The sequence below is a fragment of the Armigeres subalbatus genome, chromosome 3 (assembly GCF_024139115.2).
Source record: "Armigeres subalbatus isolate Guangzhou_Male chromosome 3, GZ_Asu_2, whole genome shotgun sequence".
Taxonomy (NCBI): domain Eukaryota; kingdom Metazoa; phylum Arthropoda; class Insecta; order Diptera; family Culicidae; genus Armigeres; species Armigeres subalbatus.
Window position 1 is genome coordinate 266,408,560 of NC_085141.1, and position 15,235 is coordinate 266,423,794.

The 15,235-nt window shown below is 44.2% G+C and overlaps 1 protein-coding gene across 3 annotated transcripts in view; it reads left to right on the forward strand.

Annotated features, from left to right (window-relative positions):
- Positions 1-15,235, forward strand: part of LOC134224093 (uncharacterized) — a 289,525-nt gene that overhangs the window by 131,716 nt on the left and 142,574 nt on the right. For all 3 annotated transcript variants that reach the window (XM_062703326.1, XM_062703327.1, XM_062703328.1), the window contains one exon: positions 15,036-15,158. In XM_062703326.1, coding sequence (XP_062559310.1) covers positions 15,036-15,158 — 123 coding nt within the window. The remainder of the gene's footprint in view (positions 1-15,035; positions 15,159-15,235) is intronic.

The window sequence follows — 15,235 nt, forward strand, 5'->3', positions numbered from 1 at the left end:
TTTGTGTGGATTTTAGATTTTCTTGTTAAGCATTTCCTGTAGCACATTGAATTCCGATGGCACATGTTTCTCATGACTAATCGTCTTGCACACATATATCATTGCTATCTCAATTATCTGGGCACTGCTCCGAGCTAATTTACACCTTCTCAGTTTTATCCGTCCAAGTCCGCATTTGTGAGCAAACGTCAACTTAAGAAGATGCAACTGTGGAAGGAAAGACATTTTTCAAGATTTCCTCTGATAATGGCTACGCTCCTCTCCGAGGCAGAACGGTAGCAAAGATTTAATTCCTACAATGTAGTTACAAAGTTAACCGAATCAGGAATCTTCACTTCTATCAACCATCCGGTTGCAGCCACGAGCATGATAGTCGCGTAAAAATGGGTGAGCACGAATCAAAATGTACTTCAGTAGACTGTCACATATGGCAGGGTATTTTTTAACGGAAATAGATGTAAAACACATTTAAAACCAACATTGCAAGCAAAAAGTACTGTTTTGTAATTGGCAGGAAATATCCCTCACTTTTTTCTTGTCATATCTCGTATACATGCTGGGAAACAATTTTTAAACAACAAATGTTTTTCTGTTAGAATGTATTTTGAGACACCCTCTCCCGCTCTAAAAGCTACAGAAAATGAAAATTTATTGCCACTATGGAAAGGCAGGGATTTGCTTGCAGCGCTCGGGACTTTGGGTGAAAACTGACCACCGCAGGCACTCAAATCCGATTTGCAACTGTATGAGAGCGAACTAATTCTTGAGTGCGCGCATGCTGTGACAGCAGCAGCAGCATCAGAGGCTACGTGCATCGAGATGACCGTAGAGAGGGACTTTGGCACGTGCAAAAATCGGAACAATTTATGAGCCACTTTTGCTGGATCGTACTCGCGGCGCATTGCACACAAGCAGGGCACTACTTAGCGGGCTCATAAATCAACAATTGCTTGAGGTGTATTTTTTTCTGTCCTGTGTGTGTTTTTTCAGGAGGGAAGATTTTCCACATTTCATTTGATTTATTTGTTAATTTCAGGGTGCATTCGGATTTATGATTTCATTAGTTCTCTCTGTTTCTAATGGGTGGTTATGTTTACCTTTCACTTGTATTTGTGCAATTAGCGGCACATATTGACGGTCATTTGGAACTTCCTCTACAGCTCTTAACAAATTAACTGATGGCATCAATTCATACTATGAATTGATTCAGTAAGCGTTATGTTAGAAGTGGTACAAATGCGACCAAAAGTCGTTCGCAAAAGAGAGCCTCCAAGGCACCTATCACATTATCTTATAGCCTTTCGTTACATAAGGATAGATAAGGATAGACCCTTACTGGTGACAGATGTTTTCCCCAAAAACATTCACTTTGTAATGGTAGTAACGTGCTACATCGACTGTTTATAGAGGTGCAATCTCCAAATCGCTTTGTAACATGATATCGAGAGTAAACCTCTAACGTATATCCATGAATGGCATTCCATCCTACGTTTCACAATGCAACGGTAATCGAATCAAACTCAACCTGTCACCAGTGTTTGTGAGCTGCGTTCATTAATCTTTGTTCCGGTGCTCCGCTTGAAAATCAGATGGATAAAAAGCGAAATCAGCTCTACAGGTTTAACTAATTATTCCACGCTCGTTCAAGACAACATTGTTACAGCCAGGTTCAGGGAAACGAACTTGGACTTGATTATGAATCGTTACAGTTTTATGGTTATTACATTTGATGTGTTTTTCTTCGCTTGGTACTTCAATTGGAATCATATAAGGTACACTCGTTAATTTTCGTAATGGACAACGAACGACTCATCAGCAACAAGTTAGTCGGATTAATACCAGTAACGTAACTAGTCGACCCGGCAGACGTTGTCCTGCATAGTAGACGAAAATGCGCGTTGTGAACTGCCCAAGCGAAATTTCCATACGATTCTTAATTTTAGTTTTTCACGATTTACTCAACTTTACTCGTGGTTTTCGCATGAGGAAATATCATATAAACCCGTCGGAAACGATAACGAACATATCTGCTGAAGGAATGAAGAAAATCCATCCAGTCGTTTTCGAGTTATGCGGATAGGAACACAGACCATTTAATTTATATATACACCCGATTATTTTTTTACACGGTGTATGCGTTCCGTGTAAAAAAAGTTTTCAGTTCAAAATTCGAACATCCGTGTAAAAAAAGTTCTCGACGAATCATGTAAAATGGAGCAACTTTGCAAAAATTTTGTATGGGATTTTTTTTACACAGCCGTGTAAAAAAAATCCGTGTAAAAACAGAATCGGATGTATATAGATAAGGCTTGTCCGCGACAAAATCTGGACACACAAAACTGAGATTTTAAAAAATCGATGTACTTAGTTATTCGGCATAGTGCTCACTTCGAATGACTTCATTCCTTGTCGATGCTTCGAAGTATGCACTAGAGTTGGTGGCATTTTAATTTCCCGAAAACAGGCGCAGCTCGAATCGCAATTGATGGACAATAGCACATAATGGATTTATCTTAGAAATGGTGTTGAATTGTTTAAATTAACTGCTGGTTGTTTCCGTGAAGTGCATTGAAGCCAATTCCCCGTGTCAAGGTCATTAATGTACCATCGTCGGGGGTGACAATGGGTCAAATGGGGGTGAGAATGGGTCACTGTTTCAACTACTTAGAATGCTTGTAGAATGGATTGAATGTACCTGAGGGCAAGAAGATTAAAATATAAGAGACCTTTTTGAACGATTTTGCTCTACCACCTTCAGGCTGCCGGTTAGAGCGATGACCCATTCTCACCCCCCAGACCCATTGTCACCCCCCGATGGCGGTAGCACACTGTGAATTTAAGGAAAAGTAAAGGTACAAGTGCGCGATGCTTTTTTTAATTATTATGTCTACTTATCTATGGGATTGTAAGTAGAATGATGAATTTGACTGGGATTGTAGCCGGGATTACCATGCAGTTACTTAGAGTTGGGGCAGTTATATCAGAATATATAAACCGGCGTCTTTTATAAACGATCGTGTTAAAATTTCGCTGATCTTGTCATTTTGCAGTGCTGATCGCAAGGTAGTGATGTGTGTTTTTTGCGCAGTTCATCTAGTACAGGGAAATCGATGAAGATGTGCTCTACTGAATTGTGCAAATTGCAAGTTTCGCACAGTATTCTAAAGCTTCCATTACCTCCCATGTTGTGGGAGACACGAGTGTGTCCTGTACGTAGTCAGGAGAATGTGATCTGGACTCTTCGGGATTGTGTGTTGAACTGTCGACCTTAATTTACCTCAAAAATGAGCTCCTGTCTGTTTTCCTCTCCTGATCGGCCAATACATCTGCTCTCTTATTTCTTGGTATTCCACAATGGCCAGGTATCCAGATGGAAGTAATTTCCTTCTTTGACTTCTCTAGAATATTTTGTATTCTTTGAATATATATGTGCTTGCATATTGAAGATGAGAGCGTCAATAGTGTACTGGAAGAGTCAGTGATAACTAGTATTGCATTTTCACTAGGCTTTGAAACTGCTCGAAACACTGCTGCAGCTTCGGCGGTGAAACTGAACAGGTGTTTGGGAGTTGGTATTGTTCTGTATACTTGTTACTGCGGACCCCAATACCTACACGTCCAGTTTTTTAGAACCATCTGTATATCGAATTTCCATTCTATTGTACTTTGAGAAGATGCTTTTATGATAATATGCTTGGCGCCATTTCTGAATTTGTTTTTTATATAGTTATCCACAAGGGGCTCTCTGGCCAACCAGCTTCTCGGCCTAACTCGATGGAGACCAGCCACCGGCGGAAGTCTGGTGTTAGCCACAGACTGTAGGGTACGGTTGGCTTGCGCATCAAGGAAGCACACCAACTCATCGTCCTTAGTACGTTCCCGATAGCTAACAGCTCTTGTACTAATGGCTAAAGTGACTTTGTATTTAAATGGAAGAACGCCGGCTTCAGCTGCTGCATTTGCCGGTGTTGAGGGAATTAAGTAAGCCAGAAACTGTTGGAATAGCCTTATTGTAAATAGCTGCATTTCGTTTGAAGTTCTAGAAGTGATTTGAAAACCGTATAATAATCTGCTACTAATGAATGCATCAACTACTCTGAGTTTTGTCGACCTGTCTGACTGACTGGCTGACTTACTGACTGACTGGCTGGCTGACTGACTGACTGACTGACTGACTGACTGACTGACTGACTAACTGACTGACTGACTGACTGACTAACTGACTGACTGACTGACTGACTGACTGGCTGGCTTTTTTTCCTAAGCAGTGGAAGGGGAATCTGCTCAACAGACATCCTGGGTTGACCAGGAAGTGCGGGGTTAGGGGCCACCTCCAACGAGGCAGGACTGCATCCCCGACCCGCTAAACCGTTTCCATTGCCGCCAAGCCCATCGTCCCTTCGGTACAACCAGAAAGTAATGCTTCAAAGGGGGGCCAGTGCATAACGCACCCTCGAGGTTGCAGCATCGAACATCGTGACTCGCTTTTTTAGAAGAACACCATGGTATCGTGCCAGCGCATTGCCGGCTTTCCAGGTGGCCTTACCACGCCCTATGTCCTCGGACAGGGTCGACTTCGCGCCTGCTTCCCTCTGCACGACTGGTATCAAGAATGATGATGCCGCGTGCACCCCAAATTGACTTTTCTGCGATAGGGCCTATTCGCCAGCACACAGAGGGACTTGCCGACGCGGTGCCTACGCCTGCCCCAGCCTTGACGAGGACCCCTTTCCGTCCTCGGGCTCGGATCCCGCCCGGTTGACCGACGCCGCGAAAGCGACGATACCATGTTGTTTTTCACGCGGCCACTTGTTCGATAAAAGAATCGAGTTCGACCACAGGGCACCGGTATGACCCATGAAGCCGACTCCGAACCCTTGGACCACCTCTTATTTGCGCCTGAACTAGCCATTCCTCGAGTCCACGCGCCACCTTCTGTGAAGCTCCGAGACGATTTGGACGATAGCCGATAAAAAGGCGTTCCAGCCAACTTCATCTTTACACATCCTCCGGACTAGGTTGTCCGGGGTAGTGTCCAGACCACATGTGGCAAGCATGTGGTCACGCATTGTGTGAAAACGCGGGCATACGAGCAACACGTGTTCCGCCGTTTCCTCTAAACCTACGCGCACCGGACACTCGGGCGAGGCCGAGTGTCCGAACCGGTGTAGGTACTGTCTGAAGCAACCATGGCCTGTAAGGACCTGGGTCAGGTGGAAAGTGATTTCCCCATGGCGCCTCTTGACCCACGTACCTATCTCCGGTATCAACCTATGTGTCCATCTACCCTTAGTGGAACTGTCCCACGCACGCTGCCATTTGACCATTGAGGCCAACCTGACAGTCCTACGGATGCCTCTCGTGCCGCGCATTTCGAAGCACTCTATGTCTTCACCGATAACGGTGTCAATAGGTATCATACCGGTGATGACGCAAAGTGCATCGTGCGACACGGTACGGTACGCGCTGGAAACTCTTGGGGACATGAGCCTATACGTACTTTCTAACTTCGTTCTGTAGCAGTTAACACGCAGGACCGTGCCCCAATCTGGCCCCCCATACCTTGGTATGGACAGAGCAAAGCTAGCCAGCTATGCGCTTGCTGGCATAAGCCGCAGGGCTATTGGACATCATCCGGCACAATGCCGCTATAGCTGTTGAGGCACGCTTGCAGGCATAATTGACGTGGCTACCAAAGGTGAGCTTATCGTCGATCATTACCCCCAAGAGTTTGATGGAGCGTTCAGAGGTGACCGTGCAGTTGCCTGCCCTTATCACCGCCCACCGGGAACTTCAACCTCAAGACACCGTCGTACATGACGTTCTATAACACCGGACCCAGTATGGAACCTTGCGGAACCCCTGAGGTTATGTCAACGCACTTCCGACCAGCCTCCGTGTCGTATACCAGTACTCGATTCTGGAAGTAGCTTCCGAGAATCTTGTACAGGTTCTCGGGAATTCCAAGACGCAGGAGCGCATCTGCAATAGCTGCCCAACTGGCACTATTGAAAGCATTCCTCACGTCGAGAGTCACTACTGCACAATAGCGAACTCCCCTCCTCTTACGCTGGATAGCTATCTCCGCGTTTTGCTAACCGACAAGATAGCGTCTACGGTCGACTTACCCTTTCGGAAGCCAAACTGGTTACTCGATAGACCATCAGCATCCTCCGTGCGTATCAACAACCTGTTGAGGATGATCTTCTCGAGCACCTTCCCCGCCGTATCAAGCAGGCATATTGGTCTGTTCAACCCCTTAAGTTCCGCCACCGTTACTCTTCCCTCGTCGGCCACCCTGGCTCATGGCAGCTCCACAAAGGGAGGCCAGGGACCTGGGTCGTGACGTGGGAAGAGCCCCGCGATGATCCTCTCCAGCATCTCTGGAGACCGCTCTGTACTGCCCATGATTTCATAGTTGACGTATCAACCATTCAAAATTTCAGCGAATTTAGTTTATTACGCCTTTAAGAGATTACTAAAACCGCTGTAACATCGATACGTTGCATGTACCAAGTCTCATTTAGGTGCTTGCGGGTTAAAATTTCAAAAATCTGTGATATTTGTCCTTAAATCATTCGAAATACACGCGCAAGTGCAATGGTTGATACGTCAACTATGAAATCATGGGCAGTGTAGGGGCCATCGCCCCACGTGTCTTGGCCATTACGACCCTATAGGCGTCACCCCATGGATTCGCGCTGGCACTTTGACACAGGCCCTCGAAGCAGGCTTTTTTGCTTGATCTAATCTCAGTCTTCAGAGCGGCTCTAGCAGCCACGAACGCCACCCGTCGTTCAACACGCTCCTCTTCTGTGCGTGCTCGCTGCATCCGCCTCCTTGCCCATAGGCAGGCGCGGCGCAGGTTCGCAATTGCTTGAGTCCACCAGTAAGCCGGTGGCCTCCCATTCCTAGGGTGGACTTTCCTAGGCATGGTGGCATCGCATGCACGCGAGAGTACTGTTACCAGCTGCTCGCCGCTCAGACCGAGAGTATTGTGCTCGCGGCGGAGCGCTTCCTTAAACACCTCTTCGTCGAAGTATGATTTCTTCCACATACGAGGACTAGGCCTCGCCCCTTCTTCCGTCCGCTGAATGCTGGTCGTATAGTCGATACTGTAGCAAACCGCCAGGTGGTCCCTGTGAGTGTAGCCATCATCTACCCTCCAGTTCGAACTACTCGTTTGGCCAGGGCTCCAGAACGTAACGTCGATAATCGACTCGGCACCGTTCCAGCTGTAGGTACTTTTGGTACCGACATTAGCCAAGTCCACATCCAACATGGCCAGTGATTCCAGCAGGATCTGCCCCCGTTGATTCGTGGATCGGCTTCCCCATCCCACGGCCCAAGCGTTGAAGTCCCCCGCTATCACCACCGGCCTACGCACCATCAAGTTAGCCGTCAAACAATCTAGCATTCGACCCAACTGCTCGATCGACCATCGAGGAGGCGCATAGCAGCTGCAGAAGAAGACCCCGTTGATTTTGGCAATGACGAAGCCCTCGTGTGTCGAAGACACCAACTCTTGGACTGGGTATTTCCCCGTTGTCCATATCGCCGCCATTTTAGACCCATCGGTGACCCAATTAACGTTCCTGGCGGGTACCCGGTAAGGATCTGCTATGATGGCGATATCCGTCCCACATACGGCAACTGTCTGACACAGCAGTTGCTGGGCTGCATCACAGTGGTTCAGGTTTAGCTGCGTTACCTGCACTGTGATTTTGCAACACGCTTAAACGCCGGGCACTTCGAACCCCCCATGGGGTGCTTGCCGTTCGCAGCTTTGCTGGAACAGATCAAACAGTTGGGAGGGTTCGTGCAGCATTGTGCCTTATGTCCCTCCAATCCGCAGCGTCGACAGAGCTTGCTTCTGTCAGGGCCTTTGCAGTCCCATTGCTTGTGCCCCGGTTCCAGGCACTTGAAGCAAACTTCGGGTTGCTCGTATATGCCCACAGGGCATACCGACCACCCCACCTTGACGCTCCCTAACTTGACTATCTTGGAGGCGTCCGCTGCAGATAGCCGAACCAATGCTACCTGTGTCCCTGCCGGACCTTTCCGTAGCCGAACGGCTGCGGTGGACGCCTCCACTTCACACTGTCGCCGCAGTGCCATGACGAGCTCTTCGACTTCGGTGATCTCGTCCAGGTCTTTAACCCTTAGATTCACCTCCGTCGTGAGTGCCCTCACTTTGACCGTCTCGCCTAGGACTTCCTCCGCCAATTTCTTGTAGGCGGCGCCCTTTGACTGGCTGGCTGGCTGACTGACTGACGGACAGTTAGTAGTAGAGTCCTGGGCTGGGACCGGACTGGACCGGGAAAACGCAGTTAGGCGAAAATGAGAAGTCCAATCGACCTGGTGCGACGACCGGAAATGGATCTAATAAGAATTAACCTGGATTAACAGTTCTCTTTGAACTTTCTATTAGGGATAGGTTTTCCATTTATCGATATTGGTTTCTTTTCTTTCTTTTTTTTTCTTTTTTTTTATTTTTTTTTATATTTTATTTATGCATAATGTCCATCGGATCTTAAAGTCTACATGGACGTTTCGGTGGCGCTAGGTGATTTGATGAACAAATGTGTAACCGTGCACTTTTCTTTACCGATATATCGAATCCAGTCTGGTTAGCCCATTTGGAAACGGCGTTGGTTGCTGCATGTAGTTTTCGTCGAATTTGCCTAGGGTGTTTCCCAATGACGATTAGCAAGATATTGGTAAGCATAGGAAAACACCGCTCATGGCTATTAGAAAAAGAGTTACCGCGATTACGAAGCCTTGCGAAACGCTTGACTCTTCGGCCATTGTCTTGGATTTGTGATTGCCAATGATGATGGAATTCGAGGTGTTTTGGGGGATCGTGATGCGGTCTATATGCAGGCCATTTATAGTTTCATTTATGATTCTGACATCAAAATCTAATTTTTTTTTTCTTCTTCTGTCAAAGTTTTTTTTTGTACTGTCTCTGTCTCTATGTTCCGTAGATCTCCGTTACTCAGGCCATCCGGAAGACGCTCCCATTAGAACAAATCCTCGAGCACGACGACACGCCACATCGTCCCTTACGCCAAATGCCCGGATCAGCAGCCGAAATTCCTTGATTCCGAATCCTAAGCCTCGTCCATCCTTTAATATTGTAAACTAACCTCGAGTCACCACGAGTACGCTGGCTCCTATCCCTCTCTTACTAACTGAAAAAAATGACATTGATTGTATATATCACAAAGAAATATGGCTCCGTAAAGTGTTATACACGCCTGAGCCTACCAAATAAACGAACTTGAAAAAAAAAATGATGATGGAACGGTAATTTTCTTTTGCGTTTCAAAAACTAGGCGGGATATTTGAGCAATGATGACGCTTCGTAAAAGTAATCCGCCCGAGCGTTAGCAATGGCACTTGGTTCTCTTGTAGTACATCCATTGATTTTTACGGCAATTCCTTTTGCTCGTCGTTTTCCCTGGAGACTATTAATCCGGCCCCAGATTTCTGATGAGGATTGGTTATCGTTAATGCTATATAGCTATATATGTAGAAGAAGAATCAGAAGGAATAAATTTTGGCTGTTACGCCCATTTTAAATATTGTTCTAGAACTGCGCTGCCGTAATCTGGAAAAGTGACGTAACAGCCATTTTACAACATGCATGTTTTCCATGTTTCTGTTAAAGAGCTCGATGAGTTGTACTCGTTAACACCATTTTTTGAAAAAGGCGTATACGTCACTTTTTCAGATTACGGCAGTGCGTTCTCCGATTGCCCTCGTATGAAGGTTGGAGAGCCGTCATTAAGAACTGTAAGATCATGTTTGTTTGCGAGGTTTATAATGTCAGATCCGTGGGTATTGGTATTGCAACTACCCCAAGCTCGGTGATGTGCATTAAAATTTCCTATCAATAGCATAGGCTCTGGTATGTTCTTGATGATGTCATCCAGTTGATTCCGGAAGTTTGGGATCTTGCCGTTTGGAATACACCATTAATTAATACACCACAGAAAACGATAAAAGCCACGGTATGCGGGCGGCAACAACTGGCAACTCTGTATTCAGTTCGATCTCGTCGGCTGACAAGTCAGTTGTGCTATCACATGGCATGGCAACGGAATGGTATAGATTTTTCCCGGTTTTTGTAAACCACTGGTACTTGCTTCCCAAAGTGTTGTTCATCGTTGTCGGGGTTGCACGATGTATTTCCTGCAATGCAAGGACTATTGGGTGCAGCTTCCCGCGTAGACGAAAATAGCTCAATAATATCAAATATTTATAAGATAGCAAAATGAGATATGGACATGATTGATATAAGAGATAAAAGATCAGACGACAATATCAAATCTTTTCACTAAAATATCATGAGGATATCAAGATATGTTATTTGTAATAAGTGATTGATATCAAGTGCCATTAGTTTGATTTTATCCATATCATATCTTGATATTTAAATGATATTTCGGTGCAAATTTTTGATATTGTGCCCTGTTCTTTTTTCTCTTATATCAATCAAGTTAATATCATGTTTTGTTATTCTGTTCATGGCTTCTTCCCGGGTTGTGAACCATTATTTCTAAATCCGCCAAATTGTGTAAAAAATCCTTTCATGTTCCACTGAATCGCTAGAGTTGCACGAGAACATTAAACAAAATAACCCCGACAGTGCTTCACCGTACGCAGGTTCCATCTTGACACCCTCTACTGGCAAGGGTGAAGGAGCTGCTGTTAAGGTCCTATTGACCGTTTGGCGTTTAAAGGTAAATTTAAATGAATTATCACCGAGGGGAGTCCGCAACTTAAAACCTTTCTTTGGAAAAGATAAAAGAGATACAGGAGCTTGATGAGTGTTGCGAGGTTTTGTGGAGGATGTCATATTTTTCTGAATCGGAAAATTCTGGTCCAAGGGGAGGAAAAATCCACACTTTTCTGGCAGCACTGACACCGCGGACGTGTCGATCATCGTTTGATCGATGAGGCATCCGCTACTGACAGCTGTACCTCGGCGTTTGAGACTCAGAGGAAGAAGAGTTTAAATTATCAATTAGTTGAGAATTTCCAGAAATTAGCAGTTAGCAACCCGTGAAAGAAAATAGTGTTTTCTATTTAATGCGCAAGATATAGTCTTAACCAGTTACTTATCTTTTCTACATCGTTGAAATGCGCGAATAAGTAGACATAAGTGCGTTATTGAATCAAGAAAGATCTCTAAATTACATTTTTTTCCTTTATTACCTGGAAGGTAGAGTTCCACGTGGACAACGGGTGGAGCTAATTTTCACTAGTTTCCCAGTTAGCTGACCAGTTTGTAACGGTTCGTAGGAGAGATTAGGCGTAACAGGGGTCGATCGTACGATTAGAAGGGAGAAACAGGTCTAGGAAATACCAAATGTAATAAACCATTAAGCCAGCCTATAATCATTTATAACCTATACTTATGAATAAAAATCCTTTTTTCAGCTTTGAGCTGCAATTACCAGAAGCTGCTGGAAGATTGTTTTTACCTATTCCAACACACACTTTTCCGCTTCGTGTTCGGGGGTTTAGTTTGTGAATCACTACTAGATTCTCCATTATCATTTGTTAGTTGTCGCTTGGAAGTTGTTGTCCTACAGGAGTCTGCTGTTTGATTGGAATTAGCTGATTTCTGAGAGATAGCCGAAATCATGCTATCGTCTGAGGCTTCTTCTTCGTTTTCCTTATTGGTGTCAATTGTTTTCCGGTGGGTTGTCTCTTCCTTCATATCATCGTTGGCGTCTAACCAGGCGGGGACCTGGTCGACTCCTCTCGCTCGGTTCAGGATCATCAACAAGAAGCCATTCATTAGAACTCTGGGAGATACTTCCGTTGTGGTCATCCTTCGTGTCGGCGATGGAGAATAGAGTGAGATTCCTGGACTGTTACTAGAGCCTATAGCGCGGCAATCTTTTTGTCTCTCTTTGAAATTTGTTGGTCCTTCATAGAAAGCGCCATTTCCATTTTGTCAACCGTTGCTGTGAGCTTCGAAACCTGTTTGATCAAGTTTTCGATAGTTCCATTCTTTTTCACTGTTTCGAAGCGGTTGCTTATTTTGTGGGTCTGGGGAGAGCGTTCCATTTCTGCAATTTTGTCGTCTTTGTCCTTGGAGGAGGACTGTAGTTGTAGTATCGTGGCTTTTAGTTCAGCAATTTCTTGATCCCGGCTGTTGTTCACAATCGCGGCATAAGAAGACTTGCTACCTTGGCGGGCTTCATATTCCTTTCTGGCCTGAGGATATGTGATTCCACAATCAACACGGATATGCTGAATGTCAACTTCCTTTTGATACGCTGGGCATTTCCGGTCAGAGACGGCGTGAGTTGCACAACGACAGATTTTACAGAAGGGTGGGTTACGGCAGTTGTTCCCAATGCTTGTGGTACCTTTGGTGTTCTTCTTCAGCTGGTTTCCTTAGTAACCTCAACATAGATCTGAGAATAAGTTCCGCAGACTGGATGATTGGGGCATCGTTTTTCTGTGTGACCGTATTACCAACACTGATAACACTGAATCGGACTTGGATATAAGTTTCGTGTACGACAGCGAGTCCATCTGAAGTCGATATGCTCAGGGACAACAGTTCCTGAGATCGATAGGATGATTGTAGATGTGTTTTCGGAAATACCGTCTCATGTTCGTCTCCTGATACGTTGGAGATCTTTAACGCATTGACTCGACAGCTGACTCAAGAGGTATTCGTCGGTTAGTCCGACTGTGTCATAGTTAGTAACTACACATTTTGACGTGTTCAATAATGGATGTTCCTCGATTTAGCTGGGAAATTTTCAGCAGTCGATCAAATTGGGATTGGCTCCTAACTTTGAGCGCGTAAGTCTGTCCTCGGTTTTCTTTTAAGGTGCCTGCGATTGGCTCACCGATACACTTTTCCAAGCTTAAACGGTGCAAAAAGGGGTCATCTGGAAGGGTGCCTTCCACTGCCTGCATCCTCAAAAATTGGAGTGGTCCTGAGGTGCCATCACGATCGCAAGCAAAAAGCACGTCAGTACGCGCTGCTGTCACAAACTGGAATGACTCGTACACGGTAGGCACTGCTTCTTTTATACATAAAGAAAATCTTGCGGTAAGCGCGAAGGACGTGACTTACATCATTCTGATGTCCGTGATAGGAATACACGGAATTGGTCACATATAAAATTTGTATTAGCTTTGACAAAAATTGAAATTGTATAATCTTAAAATCTTGAATTTCAATGATATTGGCAAATTTCTGAGAGTGTCCGAGTCGATTGATAAATAAATCTTCAAAATCCATCCAAAGATGATGAAGGCGCTAGTAACGTTCAAAATCTTCCCTTTCAGCGTAACGCTCTCGATTTCTACAAATTTAAATGACACCCAGTATAGTAGAGAAAGAGGTAACACTATTGAAGAAAAAAGGAATAGGAATCCCATATCTTTGGACATTCCTCCAGAAATTTAATTAGGAGTTCCCCAACACCTTCGAATATTTATTTAGATATTATATCAGGAATTTCTTTAGAAATTCATTAGTAGAATCTATCACGAATCATTTAGAAATTACTTTAAGAGCTCCTTGAAAAATTCATCTGAAAATACCTTCAATATTTCCATTAAAATCCTTCCGAAAATTTCATTTTTAATAAATTTCAGGAAAAAATCTACGAACAAAATTTCCGGAATAATACTTGCATGAATTTCGTACGGTTTTACTAAAAAAAGGAAGTTCCGATGGAATTTCTAGAGAAAACGATGGAGACATTTTCTAAATTATTCCTGTATGGAATTCCTGGAGTAGAAAACAATTCTGAAGGGCATTTAGAAGAAATTTCAGAATGAATTCTCGAAAAAAAATCCAAAGGAAAGCCTGAAAGAGTTTCGGATAAATTTGGCAAAGGAATTTTTACAGGAATTTACTATGGAATTTTTAATAGAATTTCCGGAGAAATGCCGATTGGATTTTGCAAAGAGATTCCTAGAAATTCCGTCAGTGATCAAAAAAACTATAAAGTGATTAATAAAACTTTCTACCAAGTTTGAATAATTTTTAGCAGCAAAGTGTTTGTTCTGTAGAAAAATGGTTGTTCCACTTCACAATAGTAACAAGAAAATTTATCCAGTATGGTGGAAAAAGCTCGTCCAAAATAGTCGGTATTGGTAATCTGTCGTATTCGTCGGTACAGTATGTTATACATAACTCATAACTAAGATCAAAATTGCTTGAAACTACTTCCGACACTGGCCATAAGTCTAAGCTAACTGACTATCACAACCGCATTCTTCTCCACGGAATTTGACAAAATCTTAAGGATAGTGCCCCTAAAGTGTGCGAACATCAAAATCAGTCCGCAATTCAGGAGCGATATCGGATATCAGAGTCATTGAAGGATACCGTAATCGCAACTCGTGGAAGAATGTCATATCTGCCAAGAATATGAAGAAGCGACTTGTGTATGCTCAAAAACCTGTGGCTGAGCCGCAAAAGCTCAATTAGAATGTCATTTTCATGGACGAGATAAAATTTAATTTCGGGACTGACTGGTTAGGGAATGACGCAAACCAGCAACAGGATTGGATCCAACAAAATTGGGGTACTTCAGGTGCAAATGGCATCAAAACCTAAGGTTTATTAATAATTCCATGGATCGTTCCATTCATTTCGACATTTTGAAGGATAACTTGATAGCAAGCGCGAATCACGGATTCGTATTTTACTTTGTCCAAAACAATGGTTCAAAACATTTTTCCAATCTCGCCAAAGAGTGGCTGCTGTACAATGCCGAATCAACGCTCCCGCATCCTTCACAATCTCCAGACCTCAACCCCATTGAAGATATGTGGCTCTTATATACCTTTCTCAAGGCATTTTTAAGGCACGAGAGCAGCAACTTCGCCAATAGATGGATTAATACGTTTCTGTTTTTTTATCCAATCCAAAGTTCAGTTCATTACATAATCAAACATATGAACAAACTCCGCTCTGTGATTCCGATGATTGGAGATTGCGATACTGATGTAGCTACTCTTTGTACTCTTTTCCCGCCATCCAGGTGCCCTGCCCGGTTACAAGGTAGTGACGGCTGTTCCAGTCATGGTGCTGGACGACGATCCACCCACAACAATCGCCGTGGCTGCCACTGTGGTGTCGTCAGCCACCAAGGAGAGCAAAAATGGTAAGTGAAAGGGTGCCACACATTTTTTCAATCATGTTTCGTTTAGTTGTATTTTTATTATCGCGGTGGCTATTTTA